This window comes from Eretmochelys imbricata, chromosome 11 (genome assembly GCF_965152235.1).
Source record: "Eretmochelys imbricata isolate rEreImb1 chromosome 11, rEreImb1.hap1, whole genome shotgun sequence".
NCBI lineage: Eukaryota > Metazoa > Chordata > Testudines > Cheloniidae > Eretmochelys > Eretmochelys imbricata.
The window spans coordinates 61,052,256-61,072,008 of record NC_135582.1 but is presented as its reverse complement, the minus strand read 5'-3'; the positions used below and the strand labels follow the sequence as shown (position 1 = coordinate 61,072,008).

The window sequence follows — 19,753 nt, the reverse complement described above, 5'->3', positions numbered from 1 at the left end:
ATGTTGATTCCTACTTGTTACCTTAGTATTATCAGTTCACTTAGCATTTGTCCATATGGACTTCATACTAATTTAAATATTATTGCTCCATAAAACTATTAACATTTATCAACCTCTGTTGGAATAAATTCTCCTCGTTTTGATTGTTGGTTATGTTTAGATTTCTGCAACCATTTCTGACTTTAATATCTTGTACCTGTATTCACTTAAAATGCGATAGCTGATGGATTCCTTCATCAAGTAGTTGCTGAACCGACTAGAGGGGATGCCATTTTAGATTTGGTTTTGGTGAGTAGTGAGGTCCTCATAGAAGAAATGGTTGTAGGGGATAATCTTGGGTCAAGTGATAATGAGCTAATTATAGTTCAAACTGAACGGAAGGTTTAACAAAAATAAATCTGCAACTAGGATTTTTGATTTCAAAAGGGCTGACTTTCAAAAATTAAGGAAATTAGTTAGGGAAGTGGATTGGATTGAAGAATTTATGGATTTAAAAATAGAGGAGGCCTGGGATTATTTTAAATCAAAGCTGCAGAAGCTATTGGAAGCCTGCATCCCAAGAAAGGGGAAAGAATTAATAGGCAGGAGTTGTAGACCAAGCTGGATGAGCAAGCATCTCAGAGAGGTGATTAAGAAAAAGCAGAAAGCATACAGGGAGTGGAAGAAGGGAGGGATCAGCAAGGAAAGCTACCTTACTGAGGTCAGAACATGTAGGGATAAAGTGAGACAGGCTAAAAGTCAAGTAGAGCTGGACCTTGCAAAGGGAATTAAAACCAATAGTAAAAGGTTCTATAGCCATATAAATAAGAAGAAAACCAAGAAAGAAGAAGTGGGACCGCTAAACTGAGGATGGAGTGGAGGTCAAGGATAATCTAGGCATGGCCCAATATCTAAACAAATACTTTGCCTCAGTCTTTAATAAGACTAAAGAGGATTTTAGGGATAATGGTAGCATGACAAATGGGAATGAGGATATGGAGGTAGAAGCGAAACTCAAACAGCTTAATGGGACTAAATCGGGGGGCCAGATAATCTTCATCCAAGAATATTAAAGAAATTGGCACATGAAATTGCAAGCCCATTAGCAAGAATTTTTAATGAATCTGTAAACTCAGGAGTTGTACCGTATGATTGGAGAATTGCTAACATAGTTCCTATTTTTAAGAAAGGGAAAAAAGTGATCCGGGTAATTATAGGCCTGTTAGTTTGACATCTGTAGTATGCAAGGTCTTGGAAAAAATTTTGAAGGAGAAGGTAGTTAAGGACATTGAAGTCAATGGTAAATGGGACAAAATACAACATGGTTTTACAAAAGGTAGATCGTGCCAAACCAACCTGATCTCCTTCTTTGAGAAAGTAACAGATTTTTTAGACAAAGGAAACGCAGTGGATCTAATTTACCTAGATTTCAGTAAGGCATTTGATACCGTGCCACATGGGGAATTATTAGTTAAATTGGATAAGATGGGGATCAATAGGAAAATTGAAAGGCGGATAAGAAATTGGTTAAAGGGGAGACTACAACGGGTCCTACTGAAAGGTGAACTGTCAGACTGGAGGGAGGTTACCAGTGGAGTTCCTCAAGGATCAGTTTTGGTACCAATCTTATTTAATCTTTTTATTACTGACCTCGGCACAAAAAGTGGGAGTGTGCTAATAAAGTTTGCGGATGATACAAAGCTGGGAGGTATTGCCAATTTAGAGGAGGACAGGGATATCCTACAGGAGGATCTGGATGACCTTGTAAACTAGAGTAATAGTAATAGGATGAAATTGAATAGTGAGAAGTGTAAGGTCATGCATTTAGGAATTAATAACAAGAATTATAGTTATAAGCTAGGGACGCATCAATTAGAAGTAATGGAGGAGGAGAAGGACCTTGGAGTATTGCTTGATCATAGGATGACTATGAGCCGCCAATGTGGTATGGCCGTGAAAAAAGCTAATGTGGTCTTGGGATGCATCAGGAGAGGTATTTCCAGTAAGGATAAGGAAGTTTTAGTAGCGTTATACAAGGCACTGGTGAGACCTCACCTGGAATACTGTGTGCAATTCTGGTCTCCCATGTTTAAGAAGGATGGATTCTCTGTACCTGTTCCAGTTTGAAGGGCTACTAGGATGATCCAAGGAATGGAAAACTTGTCTTATGAAAGGAGACTCAAGGAGCTTGGCTTGTTTAGCCTAATTAAAAGAAGGTTGAGGGGAGATATGATTGCTCTCTATAAATATATCAGAGGGATAAATACCGGAGAGGGAGAGGAATTATTTAAGTTCAGTACCAATGTGGACACAAGAAGAAATGGATATAAACTGACCACCAGGAAATTTAGACTAGAAATTAGACGAAGGTTTCTAACCATCAGAGGAGTGAAGTTTTGGAATAGCCTTCCAAGGGAAGCAGTGGGGGCAAAAGATCTATCTGGCTTTAAGATTAAACTCGATAAGTTTATGGAGGAGATGGTATGATGGGATAACATGGTTTTGGTGATTAAATATTCATGGTAAATAGGCCCAATGGCCTGTGAATGGATATTAGATGGGGTGGGATCTGAGTTACCCAGGAAAGAATTTTCTGTAGTATCTGGCTGATGAATTTTGCCCATTTAGCTGATCGCCATATTTGGGGTCGGGAAGGAATTTTCCTCCCGGTCAGATTGGAAGAGGCCCTGGAGGTTTTTCACCTTCCTCTGTAGCATGGGGCATGGGTCACTTGCTGGAGGATTCTCTGCTCCTTGAAGTCTTTAAACTACAATTTGAGGACTTCAGTAGCACAGATATAGGTGTGAGGTTTTTTGCAGGAGTGGTGGCTGAAATTCTGTGGCCTGCATTGTGCAGGAGGTCAGACTAGATGATCATAATGGTCCCTTCTAACCTAAATATCTATGAATCTATGAAAATCTGTCTCTTTATAGTTAAATGAACTTTTTATTTTTAATTAAAACTAATCTAGTGTTGTGTTTTGAACTGAATTGTTTGGTAACTCCAATTAAAGTAGCAAACTGTTGTACATTGATCCCTTACTAGGACAACAGGCCTCTAATAGCTGAACTGTCTAGGAGAGGGTTGAACAGTGCAGAACACGTGTTTTCGGGGGAAAAATTTGGGACTGGGCGTGTGTTGGGGTCACCCCGAAGGTAGTAACCAAGGCTGCTGGAAGCCAGTGTGTGGCTGGTATGTTGCTGACAGGCTGATGGGGTCAGAGTTGCTGGACCGGGGTGTAGATATGTAAGGACACTTGGGGTGAGCTACATGCTGTTTGTGAGCAGCCCAGGTTGGAGCTACAAGAGCAAAGCATTATAAGGCACCTACGGTTGCATGGCAGGTGGTGACACGACCCCTCTGGAGGAAATTCACAAGACATCTCACGCGTTCCTGGATATTTTGCAGAATGGAGGATCTAGTGGAGTGGTGCTCCTCATTAATGAGGCTGTCCTAGAGCCTGCCAAAGTCACGTGTCATACTCCAGCAGCAAGTGCACCTACTCTTAAGAGGGCAGAAAAGAAGCTGTGTCCCAGCCAAGGGAACAGAGTTTTTATTCTCTCATCCTGCCCCAAACTCTTCGGTGGTTCAAGCGGCCACTGAAAGGAAAAGGCAGCACCACACTAGGTCCACTCCTTCAGATAAAGAGGCCAAATGTGTGGACATACTCATAACAAATATTTTCATCCACCAGTCTGCAATTACCTGGCTTTGTTGTCAAAGTGTGATTGTATCAACTCCTCTAAAATTTTGAAATTCAGAGACATGCTCCCTCAGGAGAAAACAAGTTAATTTCAAGTGCTTATCGAGGAGGTTAGATTGGTGGCTAGAACATTCCTATAGGCTGCAGCTGATGCAGCCTCAGGGTAATGGCAACTTTCCTGCTCCGTCAGGAATCCTGACTTGCTCCGGGGAAGTTCAATCCAATGTGAAGGACTTGCCCTCTGATGGAAATAACTTATTTAGCTAAAAGACTGAGTCATTGAAAGGTTCAAGGGCAACCCTCTGCTCCCTCGGTGTATATATACCAGCATTGAAGAGGAAGTATCATAGGCAGCCTTACAAGTTTAGACCACTGTCACAGCCCTTCTACCATCAAAGGTATATGAACCACAGCAGAAGCAGAAGAGAATCAAACACAATGCTTCTCCTTCCTCCTCCTTGCAACCATAACTGCTGTCAAGAGTACTTTTGATGGGACCTCTGAGGCTTGCAAACCAACTGAGATGCCATCTCTTTCTGCCCCCAACATGCAATTTTAGTGGTGGTCTAGCCCAGTTTTCCCGTACCTGGTGGGTAACAGACAAATAGGTTCTCAACATCATCTGTTCAGGCTATATTGTGGAGTTCCTCTTCCCCTCCAAAACCACCTTGCCCATCCCTTTTTAGGGACCACTCTCACGAGAGGATACTCATTCACGAGGAGAGCTTAGGAGGGATTTTATTCCAAATATTTCCTCATCACAGAGAAAAGGGAGGATAGAAACCTCCAGCAAATCAATGTCTTTATCCACAGATTTAAATTCAGGATAGTCACCTTGGCATCGATAATCCCATCCTCAGAGATGACAGGTTCACAGTTCTTGACACGAAGGCTGACTATTTTCATATAGGCGTCCACCCCTCTTACGGGAGATTTCTGAGGTCCAAACCGTTATCAAGTCAGGGCGCTCCCCTTAAGAATAGCATCATTTATGAAGGTACTTTTAGTTGTGGCAGCAAGCTTCTATCACCACAGCTTGACAGTCTTTCCTTACCTAGATGACTGCTGTTGACAGGGAGATCTCGTACCTCATCATCTCTACTCTAGCATCACTGGAAATCTCTGTGAATGCAGAAAAGTCCATTTTAGTTCCCTCTGGATTCTGAGTGAGAGCTTATCTCCCTCCGTATAGATTCCAATCCATAAACAATTTAATCAATCATCTCAGAAAGAACCTGCAGCTGTTGGTTTGTTCAAACCTTATCCTCCTTGATCAAATGGGATCCTGTACCTACATGACACCTTTTGTGAGACTTCGGCTTTGCTATCTACAAGCCTGGCTTCAGACGGTATATGTGCCAAGCAGACACAATATGGACAAGTTAGTCCTGCTCCCTGCCTTCCTCTCTTCCTTTCTCCCACCCTCCACTCCAGAGGGTGGGAGACTCTAGCTGGGTGGCAGAGCAGGAATGTGGGGGGAGAGGGAGTTCCCTTCACTCTGTCCCCACCCGAGAAGATAGGTGCCTCCCTCTTAGGATGAGACACCCATCTGGACAACCACACAGCACAACAAACAGGGGCTCCTTGTGAATCCAGGAACACAGAAGCACATAAACCTCCTGGACCTGAGAGCGGTCCGAGTAGCATGCAAACAATTCTTACTGATCATACAATTCCTGCATATTTAGATAATGTCAGACAACATAACAACAGTGTTCTGAGTCAGCAAGCAAGGGGGAGCAAGATCTTATTTCCTTTGCATGGAGGTGAAACTGTAAAACTGGTGTATTCACCACCATATTATCCTAACAGCAGTACACCTCCCAGGGATACACAACAAACTAGCATACAGCCTCAACAGACCCTTCTCGTTCAACTGTGATTGGGAACTATAAGATTCCATGCTGAAGAGCATATTCAAACAGGGATCCCCATCTTGGGGCCTGTTTGCATTTCCTGTTTTCTTGGAACACACTGTATACTGCTGCAAAGGGCTGCACAGTTAGGACTCCAAGGGAGATGCCCCTCTAATACTGTGGGCAGGACACTTAAGGTACATATTCCCCACCCGCCGCCTTCCACTTTTATCTTGATTTCTCAAGAAGATTCAGCAGAATGGGGCAGTGATCATCCTCATTGTTCATAGCTGGCCCAGACAATTTTGGTTCCATAGTCTTTTCTAGCAGTCAGCCCACTCATCCATCAGTATTTAGTCTTTCATAGACCTCTTGACACAGGACAAAGGCAAGATCAGACCTCCCAGTCTGGACTCCCTCGACCCCACAGCTTTGTATTTGAATGGCTATTGAATCTAGAGCAGACATTTTCAGTATTCGAGGAAGCCATCCTTAACAATAGCAGAAGGGAATCCATCAGAAAATGTTACTTCGCTAAGTGGAAGAGTTTTTCTGTTTGGGCTCGGCATCACCAGATGTCCGCAGAAGAATCAAAATTCCCACTATTTTGAATTATCTGCTCACCTTGAAAACCTCAGGTCTTTCCCTTAGCTCCCAACAAGTACACTTGGCAGCCGCTGGTACCCTCCAATGACAACCACTCCTTTTTCACTCATCTAGTGATGTTTTTTTCCTGTAAAGGGTCTAGTCAGAGCCTTCCTCACAATAACTAAAACTGCTCCAATGTGGGCCCTTAACCTTGGTCTTCTCGACATTAACAGAGTCACCATTTGAACCATTAACAACATAATTGCTGTCCCATTTATCTGTGAAGGTCAACTTTCTAGTTACTATCACTTTGGCTAGAACAGCAGAAGAACTAGACGTCCTTATGGCTGATCCACCATAGACAATATTCCAGAAGGTTAAGGTTTCCCTGAGACTACACCCAAAATTCATCCCCAGTGTAATCTCAGGCTTTCATCTAAACCAGACAGTACTTTAACCTGTTTTTTTCCCTGAAGCCACATGCCACCAATGACTGGACAGGAGATTCCATTCCCTGGATGTATGCTGTGTGTTGGCTTCTACGTACAGAGAAGAAAATCAATTACAAAATTTCCTGGACTGTTTTATTAGCAGAACAAATCAAGGGCCCACTTTACCAGAGCACAGGCAGTTTCGGTAGCCTCACTTCATGAAGGGTCACTTGTTGACATCTGTGAAGCTCTGTCCATACCGTCAGAAAACATTATCCCTTGTGCTAGCCCACTTTAACTTTGGCCTTTCTTGAGCCTTGACTGGGTAACTTTGCAATCTTGACAGTCTCATAGTCTAGATAGTTAAATATAATTTCTTATAGGGGTGTTAGAAGAAGAAAAAAAACAATACACGCACACATCTATTTGTTTAGACAATTTAGCAGTTCATCACCAGAATTCTAAAAAAGAAACCTGCATGCCATTGTGCACAAAGTTGTCAATGGCTCAGAGTTCCTACTGATTTACCTAGAAATATTTTTGTAAAGGAGGGAAGGCTCTTGTCAGAGAATTCATACTTAACTGTGTAGTGAAGGAGACAAGGGCTCTGCAGAGCGTTTTTCACAGAGCCTGTAGTAACATCAGGGAGATGTAACTTGTATAAATTGCTTTTGCCTTATTTATTGTTCATGAACTGAATGTGCAGTGAAGTTTAATAAGCTCTTTCAGCTACTAGACTCCGCAGAAGAGCAACTGCTCTCCTGCTAGTTCCTGAGCTTCCTTATCTCATTTCACTTTCATCAACTGAGGTAGGGCTTGCTAAATGTTCCTGTGATCCTAAATTAGCTATGCACACCTATATAACCATCTTTCAGTTAGAACATCAAGAGTGTTCTTTCATTTTTATTTTTACATAATTCTTGTTTAAAAAAAGTGTCACATGGGTATGTAAGAACTATAAATTTTAAATGAGATGGTAAATAGCTGAAGATAGAATATGCAGGGCTTCACTGTACTGTGTTTATATTGTAAGTATACAAACATCTAACCCAGGGGTTGGCATCTTTCAGCTCTTTGGCTGCCCTCTTGCGGGCAGCCCTTTCTTTAAGAAACTGAATTTATTTTATTCACTTCTTCACACGCTAAAACAGTGGTCACCAACCCGTCAATCATGGCCATCCTCTGCCAGTCGATCACAATCTACGGGCCACTAAAAGTCCAGGCTGCCTGCATGCCATGGCCCCATGCCGCTCCCGGAAGCAGCCGACTGCTGGCACGTCTCTGTGCGCCCCTGGCGGGCGGAGGCTGCTCTGCATGCTGCCCCCAGCACCATCCTCTCAGCTCCCATTGGCTCGTTCCCAGCCCTTTCTTCCATTTTAACAAACTGTTAACTATATATCTGTGTTTTTCCTCACATCTTGTCTACCTACTGGATCCTCCTTTGAGGTCATGTTACAGAATGTGAGAGAGTAGAATTTTTTTTTTTTTACTTGTTTGCTCTTTCTCATTTATGCAGAGAGAATCTTCGAGGACCATGAAAATTTAGTTGAAAATCTTCTAAACTGGACAAGAGACAGTCAAAACAAACTTATATTTGTAGAACGTATAGAAAAATACGCACTTTTCAAAAATCCCCAGGTAAGTCTGAAGCTGATTTTTCACTTTTTTTATACAGATATTTGTATCTATACATACGTGTACACAAACACACACACGCTTTGCGTTTTAACAATGCCTCCAGAATACACTCTGTGGTCAGCGCAAGATCAGCCCCCTAAATGAAATCCTGATGCTCTAATCAGTCCATTTTCTAAGTGTATGAATAGGTTAGTGGAATTAATAGCAGCCCATGTAACCAGTTTACATGAAATACTCACCAATACTTAGTGCTATACACATCTACACAGTCTGGAAGAAAGGGTTTGAGCTTGTGTTGTGACACCTGTCACTTTGGGGAGACCGGCAATGCCCGCCCACACCATCTCATGAGGATAGGGTGAGGGGAATTGGATGGACTCTGTGGGGTAGGCAGCTGCCTACAAGGGAGGGGCAGAGAGATAAGGAGAGTGCATGAGGAAACCAGGGTCTGTCTTCATTCAGCTGTTACCTGATCAAGTAACAACAGAGAGGTCCCTGTTCTTTTTCAATAATTAACTACGGGGGGATGGTAGTTTCTTGATTATAAGCCTAAATGCACAAAATGTGCTGTAGTGCTAGAGGCCTACGGTACTGAGGGGACAGAGAGGTGAAAATAAAAACAGGACTTAACATAAAGGACCACTTGAAAAATAAAGAATTAACAAAGGCATGTTTAACACTTGATCACTTGCTTGCTTAATCTCTAGTGTGTATATTGGGTGCATGGATCATGTTCTTAAGTTTGTGAGGTACCTAATACATTAGGCTCTTGGGCCTAACTTTCCAAAAGCGAGTAGTGATAGCAGGTGCCCCCACTTGAGATACCTTATAAGGTGCCCATATTTTCAGCGAGAACTAAATGTCAGGCCTCTTTCTGTGATCTCAGGATGAGGCACCCAAAATCTTCATCACTTTTGAAAGCGTATTCCTCAATAAATGTCTGACATCAATACATTTCACTGGTTATTAGTATAAGAATGGGCCTTCCGTAGATGGAAGTCAGCATGAATGTGTTACTTACTCAGTTAAAAACCTTGGTCTGTCCTAATACTATGAATATTGTTTTACTTCCAGAGAGAGCAAATGAATATAAAGGGGTCTGGAAGATGCTCCCTGTCACTGTACCAACCCCTTCCAGGTTAGGTGGGGAGGCGTGCAGGATCACCTTACTAGATAAAAGGATTATATCATACCGATAATACACACACAGTATGGATAAACAATTGCTATTTTGCTTATTTTTTCAGAAGTAATTGTTTATCATGAATTTTTTTCATTTAATTATTATTATTATTTTATTACTTATTCTGAAAAACTATAGAGATGGAGTGGAAAGGAGAAGAACAGTCCCATGTCCACTCCTTCCAAAATGCTGAATGAGGGGATGGAGTAGAGCCTATTTAAAGGCCCAATTTTTTTCCATTTAATTTTTATTCTGGGTTTTTAATTTTGTTATCTGTTTATATTACCCCAATAAGTGATTGACTTTATGGCTAAACATGATGGCTGAGAACTGCAGCTAATGATGCTTTTACTTAAGGTAATGTCAGCTGGACTGGCTAATATTCCTGAAAATACAAAAGGGTTTTTCCAGCCCTTTAAGATTAAAGAATGCAATATTTTGGTTTGTTTTTATTCTTTAGCAGTCTACCACATGAGTCTCAATTTTGCTCCAAAATATTTTTTTTTAATGATATCTAGCTGTTCTAGAGGACCAGACAGGTCTTAGAACAGCTAAACTCTTATCAGCACAAGGAAGTGAAAAAGATAACTTGGTTTGACTTCAGAACTTCAATAGAAGTTTCATCCTTTCATTTTCTTTCGTTGTAGAACTATCTGCTGGGGAAAAAAGAAACCTCTGAGATGGCAGACAGAAATAAAGAAGTGCTGCTGGAGGTAAGACAACTAAAACAAAAAGAGCACAGTGATTTGTGAGCTACAATATGTTAAATTCTTAAACTATTGCTAACATTTAACTTGATGACTCGAGATGGAGGTTCCGCGAAGTGTTGAGCAGAATATGTTAAATGTGAATATGTAGCTCTGGGGAGATTTCTTCCTGTTCTTGATTAGGGAGCTTTCGGAATAAAGATGTCTCCTGATTTTTGTAATAGACAAAACTGCGAGAAAGTCCCCATCCATTGTTGGATCAAAACCATGCTATCTGCAACTGCGTTTAAACAGTTGTCACTTGCAGAATTCTAGCTTAGTTTTTGACCAGTGAGAGGAGGGACATTTTTCTGAGAATGGTGATAGCCAAACTGCTATTCAGTACCCCGCAAAGTTTTATAGCTTATTTTATAATATAGTTCTCAGACAACATATGCTGTATCCAGAACTATACTACTAAGGTAATTTAGAAGTAATTGTCACCATGGTGGTTTAATAGATTGAAAAAACCCACAAAATACAAAAATCATAAAAGCTAAGGAGAAAAATCACTGTTGGAAATGGAAAGTACTTAAAATCAAAAGAATTGAAACAACTTAAAAAGAACAATAAACAACCCAAAAGCAAATGTAGGAATAAACATAAATATCACAAGCATGACATATAACCTCATAACATTCTATAGTTTTATGCAAATTGAAAGTAGTGATGGTCTAATACTAAACATGCTATCTTAGGTGTCACGTTAAAAAGGTTACAGTAGTTTCTTACATCTAACATGGGATTGTTATATGTGTCACTTTGAAACTTCAACAATCATGAATTCATAATATGTAAATGAATGTTTAAAATTAGACTTCAATACATTTATATTTATAAATAGTGTATAAATGATTAATCATTTATTAAGTCATTAATAATTTAACAGTTTTTATAGATTGAGTCCAGTAGGTCAAAAGATTGCTTCTAGCCATGGCATTTGACCATCTATAACCCCACTTTGTGCTATGCTTGTTGTTGTCTTAGCATATGCGCAATGTGCTTCAGGTGGCATATGACCAGGATTAATGACCAAATTTGGTCTGCTGGTTAGATCACTGGCTTCCCCAGCCCAGGCCGGGTACTGATGGGGAGCACACGAATGCTGAGCCATGCCGCCCGCCCCTACTGTGCTTGTAATTTTCTGTAGCACATACTAGTCATTTCTGGATTATGATTATAACATCGGTAATGCTTTTATTTTCTATTTAATAAATGGAACCTTAATATAAAGTGTGACGTACATTTCCACTGATAGCACAAGCAGCAAAATACACACAAGGTGGATCATAGTTGGGCCCACAGACTATTACTGAGGTTTTTGTGTATGCCTGGGAAATTGTAACCCAACAGCTGAGGTGTGGGCCCATGTCTTTCAGGTTTGGTTAAAGCCATTGGAGCACTTTTGGGACCATTACTGATCAGCATTGGTTAAGAAACTTTCACACCTGTCAATTAAGTAGCACCTTTATTGGTATTCTGTACAGAGGAGAGAACTATTAAATCAGATGCAAAGTTCAAGTGGGCACATACTCATAATTATCCTTTTGCCTCTACAGGTGGTCCCTTCATCTTAGAACTGAGTGGAGAAGTCCCTAATCATGCTATATATATTCTCTAGATAAATAAAGGACTTCAGCTCCCAGGCTTCTAAACCCAATCCATTTCATTGTTTTAAAATATTAATATGTTTTTATATGTTCTTTTTTTTTCTATACTGCCATTGGCTCTATGTAGGAATGTTTTTGTGGAAGTTCTGTAACAGTGCCAGAAATAGAGGGAGTCCTGTGGCTGAAAGATGATGGCAAGAAGTCTTGGAAGAAACGTTATTTTCTTTTGCGAGCTTCTGGAATCTACTATGTCCCTAAAGGAAAAGCAAAGGTGTCTTCCTGTTTGCTCTTATAAAATATAGTTCTTAAAAGTGATTGTCTAATTTCAACCTGCCCTCTGGTAACTATCTACTTTCTGAATGAAAAACTCAAGAAAAATGAACATCGTCTTGATAATTTAAATGTGTATGGGTGGCAGGAGCTTTGAATATTACTTTAGAATTTTGCCTGCACTATGCTTTTGCTTAGATTATCATTACAGTCCATCAATTTAAAAACACAGCTTTAAAATATAAATGAACAATAATTTATTCAAGAAGGATTTGATATAAAACAATCTGACCCCCAATTCAAAATTGAGATCACAAGGATCTTCCATTTGGAAGACCTCAGCCTATGTTTGTTCGGAGTAGAATAGCTCTCCTAAAAAGAGAGTGTGTATGTACAGTGCAGGCCAGTTTGATTGCTTTTCTCCTGCCTAATCCCATAGACCTTTTTCACAGGCGAAGGACTAAGAGACACTACAAGTATTAGTGTGTCCTTGACTAATATGTGCCAGGGAAAAATTTGAGTCATTCAGACCACCAAATGGCACAGTTCTTAGTAGTTCATATTCAAGAGTTTCTTCTTAGTCTGTTTTTAACCACAGTTTCTTGAATCAATGTAGATCATACCCTTTCTGCATGATTTCTACAACTTTGTTTTCTATGTTGATGTTATACTGGAGGAAAAATAGAAAATTGCTGCTCTGATTGTTGCCTTCGTAACTTCCAGGCTGGTTTACGTGGAAATGGCTGGTCCAAAACACAGCAGCTCACCTCCTAAACAACTGGCCACTGAAAGCAAATAAACCCCAACCCAGTGTTCTGTTGTGATCAGTACATTGGCTCCCCATAGAACTAAGTAAATTTCAAATATTAGTCTTCCTCTTTGAGGCTTTCCATTTCATTAGACAAGCTACTTATAAGACACCATGTGAAAAGGGTGTACCTTACAATCAGAAATGCTTGAATATGAAATCTTAAAACAGTGTGGTTCTAAATGAGTGCTTATATTATCAGCAGCTGCTGAAGAGGTCCCAATGTGACCTTTCCTGTTGACCCCCTGCTGACTTCAAGTTTCAGTGGTGGTCTGCAATATAATACTGTCAAAAGAAACAAGCAAACAAGTTTTGAACTATTAATGCACAAAAAATACACAGATTTGAAAAAACATATCATAGTTAAAAAAAAAAATCTGATGCAAGGATTTTCTGTATAGACCTGTTCCACTTGGCGTATTGTTTTAGTCTTAATGATTATTCATTCACCATTTTAATTAACAGTACTGTTTTTTTCATGTGAATGCAGTAAGAAACATCTTAAATACTTCGGAACATGCTGGCAAGTTGTTTCAGATAACTAGTATTTTCCTTCATCTGTAGTACATAATTCTTCACTTCTTAGACTTCTTATTCGTTAAAATTCAGATACAGGAATTTTGTCCTTGGAAAATTTAGCAGTTGTTGAATTTCAGTAGCACCGATTTCTTATTTTAGTTCAATTCTAACTGTTTTTTAATTTAGCTTCTTGGAACTGGTGCATCTGCTTGCACTAATGTGCATTGCTCTTTGTCGTTCCAGTCTAAGAGGTGGTCTGCACACACAGTTCAACTGGTTCATTTTAGTTAAACCAGTGCAACTTTACATCTGGACACAGGCTTGCGTTGGTTTAGCTTGCCAGGCTGAACCAATGTAAGAGTGTCCTTACTCGTAGTTGGCCCCAGTTTAACAAAATTGGAGAAACGTTGCACCGCTAGTTAAACTGGTGCAACTTTGTGTAGACCAGGGCTAGGAGTGAAGAGCTGGCAGTGTTTAAATCAAGGTTTTTCATTGTGGCTTTGATTTTCCTTATTAATTTTTTTCATAACTGAATATTTGTGTGTTTAATAGGTCTCACGGGATCTGGTGTGCTTTCTTCAGCTAGATCATGTCAATGTTTACTACGGACAGGACTATCGGAACAAGTACAAAGCACCGACAGATTACTGTTTAGTGCTGAAGGTAACTTGTTAAATGTTTTTAAGTGTTTTACCAAACAGAGCAAGTATAAAGATGCTACAGGAATTTTAAATACATGCTACTTTTGTCTAGAGTCCTCCAACAGCTAGATTCTTCTAACTAGGTTCTAGTTGTGACGAGGTAAGAGGAATTAATACAGAAAGTTAATGGATACTGAGACAGGTTGTAATGCAGAGCATGCTTTCCACAATGATATAACTAATGGAAAATTAACCACGAGTTTTCAGTATGAATCTCGGGAATTCAACTTTAATTATGAAAAAATTCAATCTATTAAAAGATACCACATTTCTAGAAATCATAGAGCAAGTGATATATTCTCATTAAATACATTGAAAAATACATTTTCTATTGTGTTATGCTACCTCCTAGTATGTGGAACAGAGTGGGATAAAGTGCCACAGTGGAGCAATGCAGAAGGAGAACTGGCTGCAGAGGTCTTTGCTGTTCCACACCCCCACATAGCTGGCTGATTTCTCTCTATAAATGATCTACACTCATGCAAAAAGGGCGAGAAGGAGCTTAGAAAGTATTACATTAAATAATATGTTCCCACTGACAACTGCAAAAAATGCTTGAAACAAAAGGTCCCACAATGTGTTCCCCTCTGTCCCGCATAGAGGGGCTACGTGGTTACAGTGCTGCCATGAGTCAGGTGGCCAGTGGGGTATCATGGCTACAAGCCTGGCCATGCTGCCATGTGTTTGGGGAAAGGGAGAATCTTTCCAGGATGCTGATAGGCAGGAGGGGACATGGACTGAAGCATTTTGTCCTAAGAATACCTATCCCTTTTCTCGTTAGGGCTCATTTCATACCCTTGGTGATGGCCTCTACTCTGGGCCTATGGACTAAGAGAAAATGTGGGTGTGGCTGTTTCAGAAGCTGCTGTGACGTTTATTTTGCTAATTTTTGTGTAGGAGGGAAACGTCCTCAGAAACCTTCAATAGTATCATAAGCTTTTTCATAGATAAAACTACCTTAAACCTAAAGGGTAAAGTTTGCAATGTATACACCAACCTCACATCCTTTTTACCAAAAACTCACAAAGATCACATCACAGGGCCTAATAACATCAGCCACACTATCAGAGGCTCGTTCACCTGCACATCCACCAATGTGATATATGCCATCATGTGCCAGCAATGCCCCTCTGCCATTTACATTGGTCAAACTGGACAATCTCTACGTAAAAGAATAAATGGACACAAATCAGATGTCAAGAATTATAACATTCATAAACCAGTCGGAGAACACTTCAATCTCTCTGGTCACGCAATCACAGACATGAAGGTCGCTATCTTAAAACAAAAAAACTTCAAATCCAGACTCCAGCGAGAAACTGCTGAATTGGAATTCATTTGCAAATTGGATACTATTAATTTAGGCTTAAATAGAGACTGGGAGTGGCTAAGTCATTATGCAAGGTAGCCTATTTCCTCTTGTTTTTTCCTACCCCCCCCCCCGATGTTCTGGTTTAACTTGGATTTAAACTTGGAGAGTGGTCAGTTTGGATGAGCTGTTACCAGCAGGAGAGTGAGTTTGTGTGTGTATGGGGGTGGGTTTTTGGAGGGGGGTGAGGGAGTGAGAGAACCTGGATTTGTGCAGGAAATGGCCTAACTTGATTATCATGCACATTGTGTAAAGAGTTGTCACTTTGGATGGGCTATCACCAGCAGGAGAGTGAATTTGTGTGGGGGGGTGGAGGGTGAGAAAACCTGGATTTGTGCTGGAAATGGCCCAACCTGATGATCACTTTAGATAAGCTATTACCAGCAGGACAGTGGGGTGGGAGGAGGTATTGTTTCATTTTCTCTGTGTGTATATAAAGTCTGCTGCAGTTTCCACGGTATGCATCCGATGAAGTGAGCTGTAGCTCACGAAAGCTCATGCTCAAATAAATTGGTTAGTCTCTAAGGTGCCACAAGTACTCCTTTTCTTTTTGCGAATACAGACTAACACGGCTGTTACTCTGAAACCTGTCACAAAGATCAGTTATTCATGTGTTCTTTAGGAACACTGCATGCCAGAGAAGGATCTGATTTGAAAAATTCATATAGAGGAATGCAAATGGGGGCAAGTAATAAAGGAAACAAATGTAGTTAAAGCAGTTGCCCAATTGCAACATTTTAGTTAAAGCTCTGATCTTAAACCACAGAGTTAATAGCTGAAATGCTGTCAGGTATCTTTAGGTTGTGCCAGCTTTCTTCTGATCTATTCCATTCGCCTCCCGTATTTTATGTTGGAAATAGTGTTGGTTGTGGTAGACTCAAAATTATTTTGAAACAATTTTTCACAGTGTGTTCATGGTAAGAAATATTTCTTCATGAACTTCAACATGATGCTTGGGTGAGGATAATGGGTCCTGTTCCCCTTTAATAGGAATACGGTTACTTGTTTTCTGTCATCGGTCACATCTCACATTTCATTGCATATGCAATGAGCAAACATTAGGCATGTCAGTTATTCTAGTGCATGTCCACAAACTTTATGACAAGGTGATATAATCTTGCCATGAGACACTTTATCACATATTTGTGCACAGTTAGAGGTAAAAATACTTACTTACCTACTATAATAAATACATAATATTTGGGTTAAGAAACATTAGTTAAATTCTAACCTGAAAATTCTTTTCCATGTCCTCTTAAGTCATTGGCACATGATTCCTATGCAGATAATTGAGAGCAATTAAAAGCAGAGATTTAAGTATTGGTGGATATTTATAAATTATTTGATATAAATTGATTTCCGGAATGCAGAATATCAAGGCAAGTACGGATCATGCCTACATTTCCAGTGTGTCATTTCTAAAGCTAAGATTTTGTCACAGATATTCTTGGTAAAGCCATGGACTGGTCATGGGCAATAAACAAAAATTCATGGAAGTCCGTGACTTGTCCCTAACTTTAACTAAAAATATCCCTGACAAAATGAGTAGGGAGGCAGGTACAGCACCCAAAGCTGCTGGGACTCCGGCGTCCCCCACTGCTGTGATTTGTGGGAGTTCCGGGGTCTCCCCTTGCACAGTGGCCAAGCAGCCCCGGGGGGGCCAACCGCCCATGCCAGCAGGGAGCTCCAGGGGGTTCCCGCTTCTTTTTAGCTATGGTATAATTTGAGACAGAAAGTTGAGAAATTTTATTTGATCAGCTGTTGGGGCAGAGAACTGGAATCAGCACTCAGGGCTCTATTTTTGTGTCTTCTACTGAGTTGCTACATAACCTTGGGCAAGTCATTCAACTTCTCTATGCTTCCATTCTAAGCAGAGTTGTACAGGGTTTTTTTTGCTGTACTACACATATGCTAAAGGAATTGATAGTAAGATTAGTAAAAGCGGGAGTACTTAATGATTCAACAGTAGAATGAGACCAATTGTATGTTCTGCAGCTGAAGTGATATATATCTGTCTCACATTTCACAAATACTCATAGTGAGTCACAGACAGTGTTCATTGGAAGATGTAGTGTAAGCAATGCTCTCAAAAGGAGTTAAAAGATCTTGGATGCATGTGAGAGAGAACCTCCAAGAAAATGGGGATATTTTGAATCTTCCAGCAGACCTTTGTATAATTGAACCGTAATCTGATGAAGGGATTAATAGGGATACTGGCAGCTGTGAGATACATAACATTTACAAACCGAAAGGGAAATGACCAGGTATTCTGGCCAAAGTGGCTTCCATCATCAGAATTTGAAAAAACAAATATATTGATCTTTTTGAATCTGACATGTTGAAGACTGAATTTGAAATAGGATATTTTTCTAAATGAAGTGTGAAGAGTTGTGTTTCTTTTTTGTGCGGGGGAAGAGGGAATGGCAAGTAGTGTAACTGTCTGAAACAGAAATATTAGCTAGTTTTCATCTTACAGGCTTTTGTATATAAAATGTTAAAAGTAACTGTGCTTGGCAATGGCTAAACTGTTAATAAAAGTAATCGTGCCAGCCAGTGGCCAAATCCTGTTCTTCAACTCTCAAGGTACTTAGAGGTGGAAAAAGCTAGTGCGGGTTCATTTTTTCAAAGCCTGGTTTTGGCAGTATAGAAAGGTGGATTATTAAGCTTTCTTCTTCCCATCTCCTTCAGCGATGCATATGTTGGTAGAGGTCAAATGGATTAACCCTTTCTTTTCCACCACATCAGAGGTAGACATCTTCCCCCTCCTGCAGCTTCTAGAAAGTGGGAATTTTCTGACCATTTCAACTCAGTGCATGACCACCTCCAAAGATTCCAAGGGGGCAGACCAGCTCCTACACCAAAATTCTGTAAGAACAGCCCTTTTATGGTATTGCAAACCTGAAATGAGTGCTGGCCAGACAGTTCCCATGTTGCCACTTTGGGTGTCAAGTAATTTTTTTCCTCGAACACCCAACCTACCAAGAGCATATATCCCATCTTTAATGATGTATCAGTTCACAATTTCAATAGTTAGGAAGTCCTGATCTGAACCTTGATAGAATAATGTTTTTCTTGTATTTCCTGCTTTAATTTTCCACTAGATTTGAAAGTAGCAATGCCAAGGATTGAATAACAGTGTTTTGAAGCCCACTCTTCAAGAATAGCTTTTTTTAAACTCTTTAATTCTTCTTAATGTTCTTTAGATTAAAATATTGATAGACTAAATACTCTTTCTGCAGCACCCTCAGATCCAGAAGAAGTCTCAGTATATCAAATATCTCTGCTGTGATGATGTAAGAACTCTACACCAGTGGATAAATGGCATCCGTATTGCTAAGGTAACTACTCTGAATCATTTTATTCCTCTTCCATTCTTGCAATGCAGTGCTATTTAATAGTGTTACCTATATATTATCTTACTGAAACAGATGATGCCTCAGTGAGGGGAGATCGAGAAGACACACACAAAATTAACTAATCAAGAAGTTAATGAGCTATGGGTCAAATGTTACTTGTTTCAAATAATTATCGAGACAATGCATGTTATCTGTTTATAAACTTCCCTATATCTAGCCATTCTGAACTTGAAGCTCCACAAAAGTCTTAAGCTAGTTTTCGTACATATTTCTTTTTGAAGTCTATCAACAGTATAAACGTTTCTTTACCAGAATTGCTGCTTTAGGTGCTTATACAAATTTTTCTGCACCTTAATCTCTCTCTTTCCACTCTCCGATCTCACGGTGAAGTCCCACTAGACATGAGATGTCACTGTTAGTTTTTAGCTGTGCATACTCATTTTGGGCTAACTTATAAATGGATTTGAGAAAGATGGCTATATCAAAAATAGAGACTTAGTAGTTGAGGTAATGATTACTTAGAACCAGCACCTTGGCTCAATGGATTAAGTCAGGGGTCGGCAACCTTTCAGAAGCGGTGTGCCAAGTCTTCATTTATTCACTGTAATTTAAGGTTTCGCGTGCCAGTAATACATTTTACATTTACCGGGGCCGGCAGATGGAACCCCAGACTGGCAGCAGGCTGTACGGGGCCGGCGGCCAGGACCCGGGCTGAGAGGGGCCCAGCCAGCGGCTGGGATCCCAGACCGGCAGTGGGGCAGCAACTGGAACCCCAGATCGGCAGCGGGCTGAGCTCTCTGCCCGCTGCCGGTCTGGGGTTCTATCCACCAGCCCCTGCCAGCCGGGTCCCAGCCATCGGCCCCGCTCAGCCTGCTGCCAGTCTGGGATTCCATCCATCCAGGCCAGCAGCGGGCTGAGCGGGGCCGGAGGCCGGGAACCCGGGCCGGCAGCAGAGTGCCACCGTAAATCAGCTCACATGCTGCAGGTTCCCAACCC

General features: G+C 40.6%; 1 protein-coding gene across 1 annotated transcript in view; it reads left to right on the top strand.

Annotated features, from left to right (window-relative positions):
• The window catches only part of RAPH1 (Ras association (RalGDS/AF-6) and pleckstrin homology domains 1), an 80,239-nt gene that overhangs the window by 50,533 nt on the left and 9,953 nt on the right, over positions 1-19,753 (top strand). Inside the window, exons 6-10 of the mRNA XM_077830207.1 lie at positions 8,074-8,195; positions 10,026-10,091; positions 11,862-12,005; positions 13,884-13,994; positions 18,641-18,739. Coding sequence (XP_077686333.1) covers positions 8,074-8,195; positions 10,026-10,091; positions 11,862-12,005; positions 13,884-13,994; positions 18,641-18,739 — 542 coding nt within the window. The remainder of the gene's footprint in view (positions 1-8,073; positions 8,196-10,025; positions 10,092-11,861; positions 12,006-13,883; positions 13,995-18,640; positions 18,740-19,753) is intronic.